The sequence below is a fragment of the Otolemur garnettii genome, unplaced genomic scaffold (genome assembly GCF_000181295.1).
Source record: "Otolemur garnettii isolate 467f Iridium unplaced genomic scaffold, OtoGar3 scaffold00040, whole genome shotgun sequence".
NCBI classification, from domain to species: domain Eukaryota; kingdom Metazoa; phylum Chordata; class Mammalia; order Primates; family Galagidae; genus Otolemur; species Otolemur garnettii.
Window position 1 is genome coordinate 7908116 of NW_003852435.1, and position 21762 is coordinate 7929877.

Below are 21762 nucleotides of genomic sequence, written 5' to 3' on the forward strand. Positions count from 1 at the left end.
TATAATAATAGATTAATTTTTAAGAATTTAAAAATAATGAAGTATTAATGCAGAATCTTCATTTTAATTGTGTGTATAATATACTTTTACCTTTCAGAACCTAAGTCACAGCCTCAGCAGCTTCATCAGGGGCAACATAGAGTGTCAAATACAGATCAAAACGGAGTAAAAGAAAATAATCAACCAAGACATCTTCCTCGAAATGATACCAGGCAGCCAAGAAATGAAAAACCACCTCGTTTTCAAAGAGACCCCCAAAGTTCAAAGTCCATTTTGGAAGGCAGTGGGTTACCTAGAAATAGAGGTTCTGAGAGACTGAATACTTCTTCAGGATCTGAAGTATGGGCTGAAGAGAGAGTCAGGTGTGATAGACCATATTCTAGATATGACAGAACTAAAGATACTTCTTATCCTTTAGGTTCTCAGCACAGTGATGGTGCTTTTAAAAAAAGAGATAACTCTATGCAAAGCAGATCAGGAAAAGGTCCTTCCTATGCAGAAGCAAAAGAAAATCCACTTCCTCAAGAATCCATAGATTATAATAATCAGAAACGTGGAAAAAGAGAAAACCAAACAGCTAATCCTGACCATTTTTATGATAGGAAATCACGAACAATCAGTAATGAAGCTTTCAGTGGTATAAAAATTGAAAAACATTTTAATGTAAATACTGATTACCAGAATCCTATTCTAAGTAATAGTTTCATTGGTATTCCAAATGGAGAGACAGAAATGCCACCGAGAGGAAAACGAGTAGGACCTATTAAGCCAGCAGGACCTGTCACAGCTATACCCTATGACAATAAAATATTTTATAATAGTGGTCCCAAAAGGAGATCTGGGCCAATTAAGCCAGAGAAAGTACTAGAATCATCTATTCCTATGGAGTATACAAAAATGTGGAAACCTGGAGATGAATGTTTTGCACTTTATTGGGAAGACAACAAGGTATGGATGCTTTAATGAAATTTTATATTAATGCAATTTTATAAATGCAACATTCTAGTGGGACTTTACAGAAAATCATCACTTTGAGCCTGAGTTTTGTTATACAGTTGTACTTGTTGAAAGTCTTTGAACATATTTATAGATAAAAATTTTGCATAAATTTAGGTAGATATAAATTTTATATAATTTTAAAAAGAGAAGATAAAATATTTAATATTTTTTATGGATGCTTAGGAAGAATCTATCCTATAAGATTTGCTTTTGCTAGGTTTTAGTTTATATATCAACAAAGTATTGTAAAAGTGATTACGTGAAGTTGAACTTTATTTCACTTATTAGCTGAATTATAAATGTTTGCTTTTCTTTCTAGTAAAATTATACTGATTCACAAGAAAGAAAATTACCTAAATGGCACAAAATGAAATTTTGCAGATTTTTCTTTAAGAAAATATATACATCCCAGCCTACTTTTTAACAAAATTAAAGGAATATAAATTAGTTATTTACCTTATAATAAATACTTTAATAATTATTAAGCCAATAAATGTAACATTCTTTAGTTCTACATTATCTGCTGGCTAAAAGGAAAATAAGGAAATTGTAAGGGAAAGAGAGAAGGAAAAACAGAAGATGAAGTCAAAAGAAGTACAGAGGATCAATTAAAAGCCTGGCTAAAAGGCAGACCATCACAGTAAGAGCAGGAAGGAGAAAGGGAGCGAGAGACCCTCCGGGAAAGGCCTTTGCCTGTTTTTCCCTTTGCCCTACATGCTCTTGTACTGGCTAATCTTCTTAGCCATGAGAGTTTGACTCCAGCATTATCCCCTAGAGGAAACCTTCTTTGACCTATTCTATCCTTTACTGCACTATTCTCGTTCTCAATCAGTGCCTTGTTCACTTTTTAAAACTTAATCATAGTTTGTAGATATATTTAGTTTTGGTTCCTGGATTGCTATCCTTTTCCCTTCCTGTGATACTAAGTTCTGTGAGGACTGGGCTATGTCTGTCTAGTTTTCCTCTGTAGTCCTGCTTCTCCAGTATAAGGATTTCATAATTATATGTTGACTAAGTTAATTAGTTAATTATAGAGGGGGCACTCATATAATATATCAACAAAAGTAGAAGAGTGAGAAGACTAGTCATATCAGTAAGGTAGTAATAAAAACAGATATAAAGGAGTTAGAGTGAAGGATCTGGGTGGATGTGAGAACCAGGTCAAAGAGGAAAAATATTTGAAATATTTCCTAGGTAGAGTAGTTCCAGTTGATGAGGTGAGGATGTATTCATGAGAGTGTATGGCTAACGGGAGTGGTGAAAGTAAAGGTAACTGAAGATTTTGAGGAACTGAAATTCAAACTAGTGAACTTAGACAGATTTTTTTAAATAGACACTGTCAGACTTGGAATCAGGACCCATACCCTGTGCTGTTCACTGAATGGTGAAGTATAAGCAGGGCATTAGGTGTTACCTCATAAGAGAACAAGTTTTCTGTGTTGGACAATGTGAGGTTGTTAGTGACCTTAACAAGAGCAGAATAAGAGACTGGAGTTCAAATTCAATAATGTTTGAAAGTGGTTGTGGCTCTGAGTAGTAAAGGCAAAACTAAAATAGACAACTCTTAAGCCAAAACAAACCCTCTATAGGATCAAGGATATCTGTCTGTACTCTGCCTATTGAAAAAAATATAATCCTTTTTTGGGGAAAAATAACATCTTCTAGAACCTCTTCAATATTTTATCTGCAGTGTCTGGCATCCTATAAAAAGTTATGAGCCATGGCAAATAAAACAGAAAGAATAAGTGAATGGGTGAATATGAATGATTGACCAGAAACAAATGAAGCAGTAGAGAAAAATAGGCCTACAGGGATTAAGATAATTAGACTTAACAGACAAATTCCTTCAACAAATATTAATTAAGTATTTAACAAATTAGAATTGAGTAGCTGCTAAGGGCCAGACACTTGGTATATCAGATAGTTCTGGCGGTGCTACTATCCAAATGCCTCCAAATACTTGATAAAATTATTAATGCTTTAATCTTAATTGTCTCCTAGAATAAATCATACTGAATTCATTCATTACCTCTGCTGACTATATTCAAAATAATGTAATATTAACATCTGAAAAATGGTACCTAACAATTCCAGAAATGCTTTGAGCTATTAGAGTATTCTTAGAGTAATTAGATGATCTCCTAAGGTGACTACTTGATTTTAACTGGGTATGTACTTTCAATTGTAGTGATGAAATGTAGACTCTAAATAAAGTATATTATTAAGCATTAGGAGTAAGGTAATTAATACCTTGTGAAAGAGATGGGATTATTTATCTTCTGAAACCACCAACTAAAGAGTTAGCTTTTAAATGTCAAGAATAGGCGATGTTGGGCAGCGCCTGTGGCTCAGTGAGTAGGACGCCAGCCCCATATACCAAGGGTGGTGGGTTTGAACCCAGCCAAACTGCAACAAGAAAATGGCCAGGCGTTGTGGCAGGCGCCTGTAGTTGCTGCTACTCAGGAGGCTGAGGCAAGAGACTCACCTAAGCCCAAGAGCTGGAGGTTGCTGTGAGCTGTGATGTAATGGCACTCTACCGAGGGCAACAAAATAAGACTCTGTCTCTAAAAAAAAAAAAAAAAAGGTGATGTTTCAGTTTTCTAACTAGAGACCAAGATAGAGATTTAAGAAAAGGAATTGACTATAATTGCCATTAAGAAACTATAATCTTCTTAATTGCATTATAGTGATGTTTCTGAGATAATCAACTCGTATAATCTATTGTTTAAAAAATTCCTCAGAATACCTTACTTTCTCTCTAGCTCTTCTTTCAGTAGAAGGATTTGAGACTTTGGGGTAGTTCTTGTTCTCTTGTACTGCCAAACTAGTTCAGTTCTTTTTTTTCCCCTCTCAAATGAAATATTACAGCCTCCAGATTGGTTTCCTTGCCTTAGACCTTATTCTTCTTAAATTTGTCATCAATACTGCTGCCACTGTGATCCTGGTCTTAGACCATTTCATTCTTTCTAGGTAAAATCTTCTCAACTAGAATATAGACTTTAGCATTTTTATCAGTTTATTTCACAATAAACCCATGATAAGTTAAAAATACATTGAAAATGCATTTCATACACCTAACCTACTGAACATCACAGCTTACCCTAGCCTACCTTAAATGTGCTGAGAACACTTTTGTTAGCCTAAAGTTGTAGGCTAACAAAATCATCTCACAAAAATCCTATTGCATAATAAACTGTTAAATATCTCTTGTTATTTATTGAATAGTGTCCCTTTGGGACTATCTTTAAATGGCTTTATTTGGGGCAGGGTTTCTTAAGTGAGGCTTCTTAAAACACGTTTCATGAAGCTATATTTTGGAGAGTTGAAGAAGCAAGGCAGATAGGTGGGATAGTATGCGTGATCTTCCTTCAGTAACCTTGCAGCCTTGCAAAGGACAGAGTCTAAAAGGGTGTCAATTTACTTGTTGAGTCATGTGAGAATATAGAATATTTGTTGAACTTACCTGAACTGACAAGTTTACAGTTGAAGCATATGTTCACAAATACTCAAAACAATTCACAGAGGCTAAGAAAGGAAGAAGGCAGAGAAGGAATATATACCAGTAACTCCAAGATGAGGAAAATCCAGCATGGTGTCTCTAATCCAGCTAGCACCCAGACCTGGGAAGGAAGCACCTTAGGAAGGTGCTTACTTAATCCCTTTGTAATGTGAAATATAATAGTTATTAGTTAATATATTAGCTGATAATATACTAGTTAAAAGCCATCTCTTTTTTAATATATCAGGGATTATTCATTTTGTTGAAGGATGTGTAAAACATGAATTTTTCTTCCCTTTAGCATTTTTAGATTCTTATGAGCCGTAAAGAGACACTGTTAACAAAGTAGTGTTACAGTAGAGCATCCACCTATTCTAACATAAAATATTCCTTAAGAGCAAATTGTTCTGCATTTCCATTTCACATTTACAAAGCAATATTCAGATTTATAATTTAGTGAATGGGTTGACCTGTGTTGGAGGAGTACTTTAATCAGATAACCTACTCCCAATTAATCTAATAGATCAATTTTAAAATTTGTGTTTCTTATGTAAATCATTTCCATGTCAGTTTCTTGATATGCATCACTTTTCAAAGCCAAATTAACACAGAGTAAATGGATTAAAGTTTCTGGACTTGCAGCATCTAATCCAGGGGTCCTCAAACTTTTTTTAAACAGGGGGCTAGTTCACTGTCCATCAGACCATTGGAGGGCCAGACTGCGGGCCCCGGGATGAGTTGGCTGCTAAGCAGGACAGGCAGTGGAGGCAAAAACACCCAGCGGGCTGAATAAATGTCGTTGGTGGGCTGCATGTGGCCCACGGGCCATAGCTTGAGGATGCCTGAATTCTTGATCTAAGTTATGTGCTTTTTCTTTGCCCAACATCCCTGCTTCACTCCAGCCCTGTTTTTCAGTGAAGCAGGGGTATAATCTGATTAGTATATAAGAATTGTTTTATCAATGTTAGTCAAAGAATTATCCAAAGGTAAGTTTGCTTTCTTAAAAATATTAACATATTGGAACATTTTGAGAATTTACCTTTCTATCAACTGTTGCTCTTGTTGGACAATACTGATTATCATAATTAGAATTCCTTTTTGCTTCCTCAGTTTTACCGAGCAGAAGTTGAAGCTCTCCATTCCTCAGGCATGACAGCTGTTGTTAAATTCATAGATTATGGAAACTATGAAGAGGTGCTACTAAGCAATATCAAGCCCATTCAGACAGAGGCATGGGTACGTGATCCAAATTCTGTACAAAGGCATGAGCTATTTTGAAAAAATACATATTTCTAAAAGGTTAGGCATACTCATACAGAATTTACAAGTGGGAAATGATAAGAGGCTACCCCTAAAATAAGATTTTAATTTAATTCTTCTACTGAACTACAGTAAACATGAATACATTGGAATTACTTTTCTGGTAGAATGTTTTGTTGTATTATACTTTGGAAATAGGTGCTCTTATTTATATATATTTGCCAAAATTTTTTGTGTGTAATATGGGTTTTTATGCATATTTTTTCTTTCCCAGCTTGTTACTTTAAATTTTATTAAATAATGTCCAATGGTTGCCAAATTTAAAATTCTGTTGGATACATGTGTATTGTTTATTATTTTAATTGTGTGTAAAATTAAGAAAGACACTTTAAATTACACATGAATTCGTAGTGCATTTATTGCATATATATTTATGTATGTACAGATTAACTATACATACTGTTTAGTAATTATTTTAGTAGTTTTGTTGCCAAATGTTATGTCAAAGCTGTGTGGTAAATTTGATGGTGTAACTTAGAACTTAATGGCTTCATGGAGTTGATGTTATATGGGACTTACGTGACTTTGAATAGATAGATTCTTAAGGTATATTTAGGCAAAAACAGGAGTACAAGACATTATAATTAGTTTGTAAAGTTTTTGTTAATTCTTTCATTTCTCTAATGTATGGATAATTATTAATAAATTTATCATTATAAACTTACTGGTTGCTAGCTACATCCCTAAAATATCAGGTATGTTAGAAAATTATATCATCTAGATAGTAGCCTTCATCTTCAAAACATACAATATTTTCTCATGAGCTGCTTTTAGTTTTGGTATTTTAAAAAATTTTCTGTCATATCTTCAGTGGTACCCCTCTCCTTCAAAATAGATAAAATAACAACAAAAAACTTAATAGCAGTCATCATGCTTTTTAGTATTAAAAAATTGTTATTTTCTGGATAATTTATCATTTCATATTTTACAGCATACTACTACTACTGTTTTGATTAAGAGATTCTTTCCTTCACTCTCATTCTCTAAAGTTTAACTCTTTTCCCCTAAAAAGGTGAAGTATCATCAATATTTCATTTATGTCTGTCTTTTTCTTGGAGAAACTTGATGTAACCTTTTTTCACCCTTTGGATCTGCTATGATAACTGTTTTCATTCTCTCTTTTTTTATTAATACATTTTAATCTAGTTTTGATGGGAATTATTTCTTAAATCTATATTTCTAAAAGTTGAATCCTGGTTTGCTATTCTCTCTTCCCAATTGTTTTTAGCAGTAGCAGTCAAATATTTAAAATAGAATTATGTTATTTAGTTTTTTTAATGTTTTAAGAAGTTCTGATGAAATGAATTTGTTCTTTTTTTCGTAAAGAAAACTTTAGTTTTCTTACTTTGTTCCTTCTCTCCTTCCTTCTGCTCTTCCAGTGTGGCCACAACTGATGAGCACATTCGTTACTCCTCAGTGTGGCTCTTCCATTCAGAGCGAGGTGTTTGGTCCTGAAGTCATAATTTTCTTCCTGTAGTCAGTGACTTTTCCTTTTTCTCCCTTAATAGTCCTCGTTGCTTTATCCTTGATTTTAGGTCTATGTAAACTTGGCGCACAGCAAATTTATCAGGTGTCACGACTTAGGTAGTGATTCTGTTTTGAACCACAGCAGTACTTCCATATTCTTCTTTCACATTTTTGAATATTCATCTATGCTTTGTTGTGCTTTTTTTTGTTTGTTTTAAACTTATTTTCTTTTTTCTGAGGTCAACTTAAAAATCTTTTATAAGATGCCTGAAACGTTTTGCAGAAGCAAGCAGGATAGAATCACTAAATCTTTTGAAGATTCTGGTATTTCTTTCCTCCTGCTTTTGTAATCAGGTGATTGTTGATGTTTTATGAATTTGCATAAACTAATATAACAGTTTTGGAGCATGCCCATTATTAAGGAAAAGATTAGCTTTTTTATTAGCATGAATAATTAACTTTGTTGAGAGAAATGTCTCCTTCTTACAATACAGAGGCTACCAACTTAATGTATATTCGCCCATCTCTATTAAAAAAAAAAACACACATGTGAAATATGAAAAGCTACTGGAGAACTACACTCTGTGTGGCTGCCAGTACATGTAATATAGAGTTAAGGTAGAGTTCTCTTAGCCTCTGAGAGTATTAATGGTGGGGGGGGTCTGTGTACATTTATTTTTGTAATTAGGGACCTGTAACAAGTTTTAAGTTAATCAGAGTTATACAGAATTATCAAAAGCAAAATATTCACTCCAGCAATATGAAAATAACTCTAAATGTTAAGTCATATTAAAAAAATTAAAGGGCTACAGAGGTGCAAGGAAGTTGTTAGAGCCCTTAGCACAATGACTCACACGATTGATCATGGAATTTTTCATTTTTAACTCTTAAATTATGTATGTGCATTACTATTTTTTATTGTGAAATGGTATTGTATGTTTTATTAAGGTTTCTGTTTGTTGTTGGTACAAGATTTTGGAAAACTACTTGTTTTCCTAAATGTAGCAGTGATCATTTAGGGAAGATTTTTTAAAAGTAGTTTACAGAAAAACAATTTTAAAAGTCTGCATATAAATCAAAAGCTTTTATTGACATCAGTTGCTTGTATTGTCTCTTCAAGATGTAAGGACAAATCATTAAATAAAAAGCATGAAAAATTAAGAGACTCAAATGACTAAGTTAATAATCCATTGTATGGAAAAGTAAAATAAATACCAAGTTAAATTTTAAATCTAAGTGTTAATGTTTTTCTCATGAGATTTAGAAATTATTTGCCTTAAATCTGTCTGTAGGCCAAACATCGTTTCCTCTTTCTATCTGGATATACCTTTTCACTTCTAAAACATACTCAATGATAATATTTTAGATTGCTAAAACATATGTTATGAGTAAATATTTTATCTGCAGGCTGGGCATGGTGGGTGGCTCACACCAGAAATCCTAGCACTCTGGGAGTCTGAAGTGGGTGGATTGCCCTGAGCTCACAGGTTTGAGACCACCCTGAGCCAGAGCGAGAAGTGGTCTCTTAAGAAAAAAAAAAAATAGCTGGACGTTGTGGCCAACACCTGTAATCCCAGCTACTTGGGAGGCTGACGCAAGAGAATTGCTTAAGCCCAACAGTTTAAGATTGCTGTGAGTTGTGATACCACAGCACTCTACCAAGGGAGACAAAGTGAGACTCTGTCTCAAAAATAAATAAATAAATATTTTATCTGCTTCAGAATCATTTGTAAAATCTTCTGGTAAGTTATATTTGATTTATTTGTTCTTGCTAGATTTCACCTGTTTCCTTGGTTGTCATAAGATATTTTGTCTTAATTTAGTGTCTTTACTGTAGTGAACTTTCTAATTATCCCACATAATATGAGATTCACAGTTCATTATTTTGTGGATAAATGCTCTAATTTTTTTTGTTTTTTCCAAGAAAGTCAAAGTGTTTTTCTAAGTTAGCAAAGTAAATGACCCATTATGGAATCTTGTATTTTATTTGTAAAATTATATATGAAAAAAATACTATTTTCTGTTTCTCACCACTATAGGAGAGTACATTAAGGGCAAAGAAAACCTGCTATTTGTGTTCCCTGCAGGCACTTTCCAAACTGGTTCCTTTAAACTCTAAAACTAATTCCAAGAAACCAGTACAAAGATGCTGCAGGCAATGTGGAAGCTCTTCAAAACAACCTAGTGCTGCTGCTCAGGCAACCCTTTTGTTTTTGGGAGGTGTTGTTGGTTCTAAATTGCTCTTCCCTGGGAAGACACTGTCAGGTCTTGATTTTCCAAGTGTATTTACGATCTAGCTTCTGTTGAAACTTTTATTTCCCAAGAAATATTTTAGAACATGCCGATATCTAAATTTCCTTTTTAAAAGTTCATTGTTGTTCAACCATTACTCCAACTATAACAATTATGATTGTATAGAGAATTGTTCTAAGACCTTAACATAATATTTCATCTTGGGCAGTTAATTCTGTAAATTGACAGGTGTATTTTTATTGTCTTTTAGGTGATCACCTTACCTTAAGTGTTTTTCTGTGGAGTGTTCATTTATTCAACAAATATTCACTGGACAGCAATTAGGTACCAATCACTGTTCTAGGTGAAGGGTATATACACATAAAAGTTCATAAAACACAAAAATCCCTACACAAAATTAAGAGAGTTAGAGTTTCTGTTATATGAAGCAAACTTAGTTATTTCATTTGTGTTTTTAGTCTTCTTAAAGCTTTAAAACAATTGTAAGTGGAGAAAATCTTCTTGTTTACTGAAGTTTTAATTTAAATACTGTGTAGATATTTTATTTCACCTTAGTTTGAAGATAAACTTATTATAGAAGAAGTATAATTTAATGAATTTTACCTGTTGAAAAAGTTTTTATCTATGTATCTATTTAAAAAGTAAAATTTGTTTTTAGTAGGGTTTGAGTTTTTGTTTTCTTATGACAGTTATGTATTTCTTATGTTAGCATACTTTGAAAAAAGAACTATCTCAAGTTTTAGTTTCGAAGTAACTTTGTTAAGAATTTATTTCATAGTGGCATCCTAGGAATGACATTTGAAAGTTACCTTTTCAAATTCAAATAACATTCATAAAAAGCCATAAACTATTTTGTCACTAAAAAAACAAAACAAAACAAAACATAGAACCAAATAACCGCTACCCTATTTAATGAGGAAGGAGATGGAAACTTGTGATATATAAATTAATAGTTTAAAAATGAATCCTAAATAGAACAAGGTCATGTTAGTAATTTTAATGGCTTAGTGATAAGATTAGGATATATCTAGTTTGTATTTGATATCAAAAGATCATAAGTAGATATTAAAAAGAAGAAAATTGTTATAGCTTTAGCTTCAAAGGAAGATTTGAATTATGTAACAGTGAGGTTCTGTCAATTAGTATTTAGTAAAAGGTATGTGCATGTATTTGATAATAGTCCCAAATTCTTAAATTATTGATTATAAGTTTTCTATACTTAAATTTGTACATTAAAAATACAGTTTGGTTAAGGTCACTGAAATAGATTTTCTTCATACATATTTTGAGAAACTTTTCTTTCAAAGGTCACCATATGAGCAGAGCTCATTTTTCTCTTGTACTGTAAACAACAGAATAAATCAGAAGGAAATTGTATAGCTAGTTTAACTTTATTTAAGAGCATAATCTTCACATCGTGGGACATAGAACCTGGGGATTCCATGTAGTGTCTTTAAGTTTTCGTTTAATAAAATTTGATTGAATTAGATGGGCTTTATTTATTCTTCTTTAACACCCAGCCTCTTGTTAGGAAGGGAAGCTGTGGTTTATACAAATGCACTGTACTAGAGATATTAAAGCTGCTGATAAAGATTGAGAAAGCATTCATTCATAAATGCACACCATATGTGTAAACATGTCACCTTAGAAATTGTTCATATCTTAACCTTAAATCCCAAATTCACTTTGCGGTAGCTAAGCCTAACGGGATACCAGGAAAATCTTCAGATTCAGTTTTGACCTACTATTCAGTGGAGACATTTTATTTTATCATTTAAATTAATACTAAGAGACTATTATGCTATTTTAAGAACCTGTACAAAGTATTCCTTGAATTGATAGTCAATAATAATATATTGTAATCTATTTAAAGAAACCATGTATAGAAACACCTTTAAAAAATTTCTGAGTAATCTGAATTTTCCTTTAAGGAGCAGTGAAAGTAGAGACTATGTTATTATTCTTTCTTTTTTTCTTCTTCTAAAGGTGAAATCTTTTTTTTTTTTTTCTTCTAAACTTGAAATCACTCCCAAAGGGAAGTAACATTACAGGGTATTGTCTAAGACATGCTTTCTTTCTTTTTTAAAGTTATTTGAATACTATTAAGATTTGTTTCTAACTTTAATTACAGTTGTAAGACAATTAAGCCTCAAATTTAATATTATTAATATTATTTGTTAGGCTAGCATAACTATTTGAAAAGCCCACAGTATTCTTTGTTTGTATACATGAATCATATCAGAAGATATTACATTAATCTTTTATCACCTAAATCCTCCTTTTGTTAATGGCAGCCTAAAATGTGGATTTTCCGAATATATGGTGTTAATGAAGAAGTAAATTTAAGTTGCTTTCTTCTTTACTCACTATTATAAACTAGTTTAATTTTTTCCTTTTGAAGTAGTCTTAAGGAGGCCTCATGTGTGAGAACCACATCTGAAGGGGGCTGAGACTGTCTGGGATGTTTTTTTCCTTTGACACAGTTGATGCAGTAGACCTTGAAGGCTTGTTCTCTTTGAAGTGTAAATTTTGTCTTTTCATTTACTTTACTTATAGGGACTTTTAATGCTGTAATTTCAGACTGCACTGAGTTTTACCTTTCCTTTGCAAATACATGTAGTGAACTTGCTAATATACTCCTTGCATGGGAAATAAAGTAGTAAAATAAATAAACATGAAGGATGTTTTCTTTTGTTTTATTTCTGCGTTCCCAAAGATGTTGATCTTATGTTGGGCATGTGCCTAGACACACATGTCAATATATTTTAAAGACTTTTATAAATTTGAAGAGGCGTTCTTTTCTAATCTTTAAAAAAAAAAAACCTGACAAATAGGCAATTCTGTTTTAATTTCTGATGAATTACAGTTTCTGAGTTTTCTTCATCTGCATCTAAAAGAGCAGAAATACAGTGTTGCTCATTGCCAGGTATACTTTATGCCCTTTCACATGTAACTCCCTTAGTGCAGCTTTCCTATTTCATAATCAGTGATGTTGAACCTTCAAGGGGTGGGCATATAATACATATTTGGTTGCATACCATAATGACTTGTCAGTTATCTATTCCCTTTTAAAATCCCACATGGTTATCTGTGTCTCTGCTTAATACCAGTTTTCTATATTTTTTCTTTTGTCATCTTATTAGTCACCTCTCTATTTTCATTCTGTTTCCTAAACGTATCTCTTTGGCATTTAAAAACAACAACAACAACAAGGTTTTTTCTTTTTAGCTCTGGTGTATGGTATCTTTCTTTGATGTGTATGGACTGCCCTTCCTACTGACCCTAATATCTTGACCTTTACTGGATCTATATTGTTTGTTCTAGAATCATGTACAATAGGTTTCACCATCACACCTCTAGTAAAAGAGTAGAGTTGATCTGCCTCCTTGTGAGAGAAATACTTTGGTGTTAATAGAGTTTCCAGTTCCATTAAATTTGGGAACTACTGGCAAGAATTTTATACCTTGTCTTGAAATAACTCCCTTAGTAGCCTGTCATTTGCTGAGAGCTCCATGCATAAAGGAAAGAAAGTTCTGCAACAGTGAGTATATTTTATTTGCCTTAAAGCTCATATAGTTCAGTAAGAGTAAACTTATGAAGAGATTCTAGTTAAGCAGGTTAGATCATCAGAGGAATATAAAAGTCTTTTTTTAAATATGTTTTTTCTTGACTAATATATCCAGCTTGGGGTTTTCTAAAATGTGTTTAGAGAACATTTGTTCTACTTCATGGTTAAGCAAATTTAAAAGATGCTGTGTTAAAAAAATTAAGTATACTTTTTTTGACTGCAGGATTTTTTAAAATTGCCATTTATCTCTTGTTCTTATTTTCCTGAAACCAGTTGTTAATCAGGTGAACTGATACTCTCAGATCAAATTCCAGAACTCACTTGTGACAGTTGATGGGGGAAATATTCTTATTTTGAGAAGCCTCTGTTTTCCAGACACTTAAGATTTTAAATGAGGGCAGAGTTTACTGTTGGATAATAGCTGGTAGAATTTCAGAGGCACTCCATAAATAATCAGTAGATGAATACAAGTACAGAACTCTCTAAATAATCATTAGGTGTATACTGTTAAGTACCATCTCTTTTAGAGTATCAGAATTTTAAGTTGGTTTCTAACTGTAACAGTAAGAGGTCATTAACTATTTGTTGATTGATGATGTAGTCCTGGTGGTCACCTGTGTTGTTGGAGTTCTTCCTCAGACATCAAGCCCATACATGACAGTTTAATATGATAGTTTTTCATCAAATATTCTTTAAATTCTTTTTGTAATAATATTAAGACTACTTTGGAGAACAGATTAGCCCATATGCTGAAAGAACTAACAAATATTGATAAAGACACCGTCAGACTGAGATGGTACCAGTCTAGGAGTCATTTCTGGTGTGAATATTGATTGAATTTTGTTAAGAGTATTAAGTGAATGGGATAGCCTGAAGGAAGTAATTTGGGAAGTGCAACATTGACTTTTCAAAGCTCCTATTAACTACTTTAACAACTTTTTATTGGCATTTTTATCATGCGTGATTATGCTCACTTTCCCTAGATTCTGTGATTAGGAAATTAGAGCCGATCCTCTTGGTAATGATTAATAAAGAGCTTGTTATACAAAGCAAGATATTTGAAGTCAATTTTAGTTTTGTATGTTTTAAATTATAAAATTTATGAGCATGTAATTTTTTTAAGTATTGGTAAATATTTTTAGTACTATGTAAGGAATTACTTGGATGCTATAATGAGCATTTTATCTTGAAGAGACTTAAGTAAATGAGAGTTAAAATAATGTGGAGAAAGTATGCTAATGTATTTTTTTCTCTTAGGGTGATCAAATAAGATAAATATTATTATCAGGAAATCCTGAATTTGGCCATCAGTACCCAAAATAATGTTATATTTAATCATACTTTTAAAATATGAAATTGAAGTCTTGAAGCAAATGGAAAAGGAAGATATATTAAGAGCTTGAGAGTATTGGTACTTTAAATTTTTTATGCATTCAAGGTAACCTTTTTTCTCTTCTACCCTTTTGTGCCCCTTCTTTCCTTTTCCTCCATATTCAGGTTTCTCTTCCTCATTCTCTTTTCATCTTGTATTGTTGTACGCATGCTTTCCTCTTTATTCATCTTAAAGGTATCAAGTGGATTTTAACTGCTAGGTTGCATATTTTTCAACTTAGATAGGACTGGTGCTCAAATGAAGTCAATAGAAGCATCACTTAAAATTCAGAAAGGCTCTAAAAGCTTTGGGCACAAATGCATTGATATCCCTGGTTGATCTTTTGTATGCCCTGATTAGTATAAATGCTTACTTTGCGCTTGGCCCTACTGATAGTTTTCATAAATAGAAAGGCTTTTAAAGATTGAGATGTATTGGAGCTTATTTAAAAAAATATGAAGACGACTAATCATGGTGGCTCACACTTGTAATACCAGTTCTCTGGGAGGCCAAGGCAGGAGGATTGCTTGAGGCCAAGAATGTAGAGACTAGCTTTAGCAAAAGAGAGACCCCACCCCTACAAAAAATTAAAAAAAAAAAAAAAGTCAGGCATGGTGGTATATGCCTGTATTCTCAGCTATTGGGGAGACTGAAGCAGGAGAATTCTTGAGCCCAGGAGATTGAGGTTGTAGTGAGATATGATGCCACTGCACTCTACCCAGGCAACAGAGCAAGACTCTGTCTCAAAAAAAAAGAAGTGTAGAAATGATGAAAACTTGGTAGTATGCCTAATCCATTTAAATCATATTCTCATATTCTTAGGAAATTAGAAAAGGAAATCCGATTGCTCTTTGAATGTGTTTAAAACCTATTAGAAATATAAATAGTTAAAATGGGAGATTGAAATATATAATTTCTTTAAGAAAATGACTGCAAGAAATTAGAAACTGGAAGTCTAAATTTTGTTGTAGAAACTTAATTAAAATAAGCTACATTAAAAGCATTTTAGGCATAATTTAGAAATTATAAAATTTACATCCAAGATGATAATGCATACACTTTCCTATTTGTTAAAAATACTTAAAGTTGGCTGTGAAAAGACTGAATATGTGGCTTTTCTGTCCATTCTAAAAAGACTGAATATGTGGCTTTTCTGTCCATTCTAATGACTGTAATTGCTTTTGTGAAAATAATTACTGAGAGAAAATGATTAAGATAGGAAAAAGTGATCACAGAATAGTGACAGGAAGATTTGGTATCTTGGGTCTTAGGCAATTTTCAAAATAATTTTTATAGTGATGTAATAAAGGGTTTGACTATAACTGCTAAACAAAAAATTTTAAGCAAACTACCTTAAACAATTTTAATTATAAAAAAGTTTTTCTTTGTGAAATCAGTATACTTTGAGGTTCCAATGGATTTCATATAAATGGCAAAATAGAGCCATAAATAACTTCTGACATTATTTACCACTTACTGCCATTCTTGGGCCCAAGGCTGAGAAACATTTTCAGATTCTGTGTGCTTTATCCTGAAGATAAGGTGAAAAGGGGTCACTGATGGAGTTAAATGTCTGTTCTGCCTGGCCTTTGAAAGAAGGGGAGAGGGCAAGGCTGGTTTTGGGCAAATTACTTCCACCTCCCTTTTTGCCCCTGCTTCAGCTCCAGGGGAGCTGGAAATGCACAGGAGGAATCAGAAGACCTGGGTTCGAGTCCCGGCTCTGCTACTTACTACCTATGTGACTTTGGGTAAGTTACTTAATATATCTGGGTCTCAGTTTTAGTATAGGGTTGTTTTGAGGATTAAGTAATAAGATCTAAACAAATGGGCTTTGTAATCTCCCGTGGTCTGAAGAAACATAAATTCTTATTATCACAGGCTTGGCTTTCTTATGCCCTGGTCTTCTCTAGTCTGATGTCTTAGTTGTGCATTTTCAAAACAGTTTAGAATGATTTAACTCATTTTTGCTTTGACCTCTCCATATTAAAACTCTTATTCCTATCCACTTCATGCTTAAGAGTTAAATATTTAAAAAATGTATAATCTGGTTATTTATGTTAATCATCCCTATAGAGAGTGGACTACTATTACCCCTTCTTACCTTTCCATTTTTCTTGTTTAACCTTCTCAGAATTACATGCTTAGAAACATCAAAGAATCTCAAATTCATGAGCTTTTATTTAGTGGTAGGGAGAAAGGTTTTGGTAGAAGGAAGTTCCTTAAATCTTGTTTACCAGCTCACTTCTCACTTAGTTTAGTCAGGTTGACTGGGAAAATGGAGATGCAAAGGTGCCTTTAGTCCATTCATTTCTCTGTGGAAAGGAAGATGGAAGTAGTTCAGAGTTTAAAAAGTTCTTTGGTAGGTCTTACTGAAAACCTAGATTCTTAATTTGAGGAGTAATAGTAGAGAGAAGAGAGAGAGATGTGGTTACTGTTTCTTTGGTTACCTCTTTAAATGGTATCCAACTTGCCTCATCTTCTCAGTAAAGTAAGTCGTGGCTCACCTTCACCTAAACTAAATTAAAAATGCTATCTTTATTGGGTGCCCAGTTCATAGAGGGTGTGTGAAGCTGAGGAAGAAAGAGAACTTGAGTTCTGGAGCACATGTGGATTCAGACCGAGAGATTGTTAGGAAGGCATAAGAAGAGCTTGTAGCAGTACTTTGTCCAACTCTCCCTCCCAGTCTAAGAATGCTTGGTCTGGCTATGTGTAAAAATGATAATAATAGCCACTTACATGAACTGCTTGCCATTAATGCTAATTACCGCGGAGCACAGTTACAGTTAACTCATGTAATAATTAAATTAACATTGTTAAAGATTTTATTTTTATTTATTTTTTTTTAGCCTTGAACTGTTGGCTTATGCTCAATATGGTTTCTTGCTGAAGTAGCAGTGTCATCTTTCATAACTAAAAATTAGAAATATCAAACTCTGTTAGCAATCAAATGCAAATTGAACAGTTAAGTACAGTTTTAAATTTACCAATTAAAGGAAAAAACATGCTGGAAAGTATGCAGTGATATGGAAACTCTTATACATTGCTGATAGCAACATAAATTCCTAGATCCTTTTGATTTTTTCCCAAGACTTAAAATTGCTCATAACTTTTAAACCAGTAATCTCCTAAGGAAATAGTCAAGGACAAAAGCTAATTTGATCATTGCAGCATTATCATAATAGTAAAAAAACTAGACCTTACCTAAATGTCTAACAATACGATAATGGTAAAGGAAGTTATTCATCTGCTGGATGAAATATCATATGGCTGTGATAAAAGATCATTAGGAAGGTTGTAATATCATTGGAAATATTTGTGATAAGTGAATAAAAGCAATTTATACTTGAATAAGAATATACTTGAAGTTGTTTTAGAGTAGTAAAATTATGTGCACACCTTCATGTGTATGTATGCAATTTTAAATGCATTCCATCATTTTTTATTACATTTCTAATTTTAAAAAACAAAAGTGAATAAAATTAGAAAGAAACATTCCATGGCCATTCATTCTCAGTTGCTAGTCTTTTAGTAGCTGCAGGAAAGTTTTTGTAAGTAGATACTCAACAGGAAATAAACTTTGTATATTTATTAAACACACACCAACAGTTAACCTCTCAGCCAGTGTTCAGTAGAGGTTCTTATGAGGAAACTGGTGTTTCAAACTCTACATAGTCATATTAACTATATAATAGCAAGGCAATAACATGTCAGCAAAAGTCAGTGTTAGAAAATGTCTTATAAAGCTGGTTTTAGGCTCTTGCTAGCAACATTAATATAATCCTAGAAGTGCTGACAAAGTTTCAGGCCTTCTTGAGTTCATCTTTGTGCCAGGCATTAATATATTAAGTAGATTAAAATGTTAATTAGGTACTTGAGCATTCTGAGCCAGTATGTGTAATGTATATACACACGCATGCATGCACAAACGTGTGAGAGCTAATAGTGTTTAGAAAGTTGTGATATTTACCAAATTGTTCCTCTGGAGATCAGTAAGAAGAGTAAGAAAATCAGGTGGAAGCATAATTTTAAAAACTGCTGCATAATCTCAGGAGACTTCAATTAATTTGTTGGCCCATCTGCCCCTATTATTCACTCTTTCATGGAGCTTTTCCTAACAATAAACACAGTTTTAAATGAGGACAGTTTAAAAAAAAATGTCCATCATAATTTTGGTATGACAATTTAAAAGTGTTGTCCACCACTGCCTATGGAATTATAAAACAAAGTCCAAATAGGACACCAGTTAATCCTTTTAACATAATCCTATTATCTCGTGATAATAGAGTCAGCTTGTAGACTATCACGCAACAATCTCGCTGTGGCATTGAGGGGTACAGCCCCATCATGGACACGTGATTTCTTTCTAATTGCTGCCAGGCCAAAATCTTGGTAAAGAATCTATACAACTGTATTCTATACAACTTGTAGTCTTTCACTAAGATCCAAAAAAGCTTAGAAAAATAGTCTGTCTCAAAGTTCATGCCATTGTTTCATGACACTCAAACAGAGAAACAGTATTATGAGATTTACCAAATTATGAACTTGATAAACATTCCTTATTTAAAATGTATTGTAGTAATAAACCATTACTTGCCAATGAAATAGACAAAGAAGTTATTTGTATGTATCTAAGCCTTTGAGGATAAATGTCTTGGAATGTACAGTAGTTAATGTGAAAAAATTGGTGTGAATATATTTGTATTGGTGAATTTTACTGCTTTATTACACTTTCTCAGTAGTTATTTTCTTGGAGGACTTTAGGCTTCGTGTTTGTAGATATCAAGGGAAGGAAAAACTTTAATTTGTATGAATTTTATAAAGGTGATTACTATATTTCTTAAACCAGTCAGATTTGTCTCAGCAAAAAAGATTGCCTCTGGGTTCCTTTCTTCACTGAAAGAAAAATGAACATGTAACTAATAGATCAGATTCTCAATCTCTCTTTGGTGTTATATTGGTCATTAATACTGTTAAATTGTAAAATTACTTTGTAAGTATAAAGTGCTACGTGAGAGCTAGTTTACCACTAGGTGTTAGATTCTAAACCTTTTTCACTCACTGGGATAATATAGTCAAATTGTTTAACTCAAATCAGTAAAAGAAAAACTGTTTATGTTGTATTTGGCATTATAAAGAAGAGAACTTTACATTTGTGAAATATATATAATAACAGCTCACTTTATTGAATATGTAACCTTGTACTGAACATTATTCTAACTTACAGTATAGTAGCTGCTAATGGACTGGGTAGCCGTTTCAGTTCAACCTGAGTATATGGTGCTTAGAGAAGATAGCATTGTGGGTAATTGTGTTTTACAATAAGAAATATAGCATGTAAATGATACTATATCCACTTGGATGTGCTAATTTCATCATATATTTAAAATGCAAGTAAGATGGAAAACACTTGATTTTTATCAGTTTTTATAAACCTTATAAGAGTTTTATGCGATCAAATTTTCTCCGTTAGTGTCCACTGAGATATGTGGAAAAACCATGCATGAACTTCATTGTCCAACATAACCGGGGCAAGGTTTTGTTTTCTCCTTTGAAAAATAATAAGAACGTGTAATCTCATAGGGTTACTGTGAGGAACATAGAAACTGCTCAATAAACATTTTGTTAAGTCACTAGATGATTGGAATGCCTGATAAATAGGTTGTTAATTAATGTTGGTTCCATGTTTTTAATTTTCCTTTAAGGCTTTGGAAGGCGCAGACTCTCTTATTGTTCCCTTCTGAAAGTGATCTTTGTTGACCCTGAATTGCAGCAGTAGCTACTGATTGATATTTCCAATCAGGAGTTGGTTATCCATCCCAAATTACCTCTTTTGAAAGGAAATCCACATTGCTTCTTTCCATCTTTTTCTTCAAGCTAATTATTTTTCCTTTTATTTTTAATGTTAAAATTTTCTTTTGTATTTCAATGCTGCTAATAGAATGAAGCTCTGTATTAGAACTCTCAAAATATAGCTCTAATATAAAACTTCAGAAATCTTTTCAAAGTAAGCTAGTTTTCTCACAGAATAAAAGAACTATGCTCCTTTAAGCTAACAGTATTGGTACAAAGTTATAAAGATTTCCATTTCTTCTTTATGAAAAACCATTTTCCTTCACACTTTTGAAATCCTATGGTTTGTAACAGCCTTCATAAATCGGCGATTTCTGTTTTAGCTCTAACATAAAGCTTTTCAGCCAGTCCAGCTGTCAGTGTACCTGCTGCTTGACATTGACAGATTTCTTGTCAAAACCTAGGCTTTGCATAAATTAATGTTTAACCCTGGACAGGCTTTTCCTCCTCACTTTGAGGCAGCTTTTAAAAGACTGTCATGCCCTTATTCAAAGATAATGAAAGTGAAATTTGACTGTATTTTTTACTTTCAAGAAAGGAGTTTATGAACTGTTAGGATACCATGAACTTCCCTAGTCTTTTTCATTTCTCTTTGAGCCTTAGTTAATAGTACTCAGCCTCGCAAATTGCTGTGCAATATAGACATCGTCACTGATAGGCCATTTTCACCTTTCTTCTAGTCCAAAGGATCTATTTGCTGCACATTTTAATATGCTACTTACATTTGGGGAGAAGAGGAAGGAGTTTTAAATTGAACAAAGGGGCATAATTTAAATAATCTTATGGATGATTAGGAATTTTAGAAGTTGATTATCTTAGTATGTTTCAGAAAGATACTTATTAAGTATTTGAATAAACCAAGAAAATATTTGACTTTGTAATAGACTTCATGATTTTTATTGTTTCAGGCACGGCTGAATGACAAAAGGAAAAAAATAGGTTTATCCTAAACAAGAAGAACATGTTTATGTTCATGATCACACATACTGTATTGAGCACACAATAAGCATGATCATACATTTATTATGTTCTTGCTTTTTGTAAGATTATGAGAATTACTCTCCAAAGAGCATATCATCAGTTCCCCCACCTCTGTTGACCGTTACATCTTATGTATGGAATTAGAGGTGACTAAGATATGATTCCTAACTTGCAGTAAACCCTGAAATAGAATCATTATAGCAAAATATAGTATGTCTAATAGTCTTTCTTGAATCAGGTGATGCATACTGTATAATTTTCCTTTACCTAGGTTGATGGAAATCAGTTCATTTTCCTTCTTATTCTTGGAGAAAATCTTTGTGATACCTTTTTCTTCCTTCAGTTATCTAACCTTAAAAATGATTGAGAAACAGAATTATAAGAGGGACTTTATATAACAAATGCAATCAACATAATGTGGTTTCTTTGCACCCTCAATGAATCCCCAACAAT

The 21762-nt window shown here is 32.9% G+C and overlaps 1 protein-coding gene across 2 annotated transcripts in view; it reads left to right on the forward strand.

Moving 5' to 3' along the window:
* Window positions 1-21762, forward strand: part of TDRD3 (tudor domain containing 3) — a 160173-nt gene that overhangs the window by 115083 nt on the left and 23328 nt on the right. For both annotated transcript variants that reach the window (XM_023513424.1, XM_012805383.2), the window contains 2 exons: window positions 98-948; window positions 5609-5734. In XM_023513424.1, coding sequence (XP_023369192.1) covers window positions 98-948; window positions 5609-5734 — 977 coding nt within the window. The remainder of the gene's footprint in view (window positions 1-97; window positions 949-5608; window positions 5735-21762) is intronic.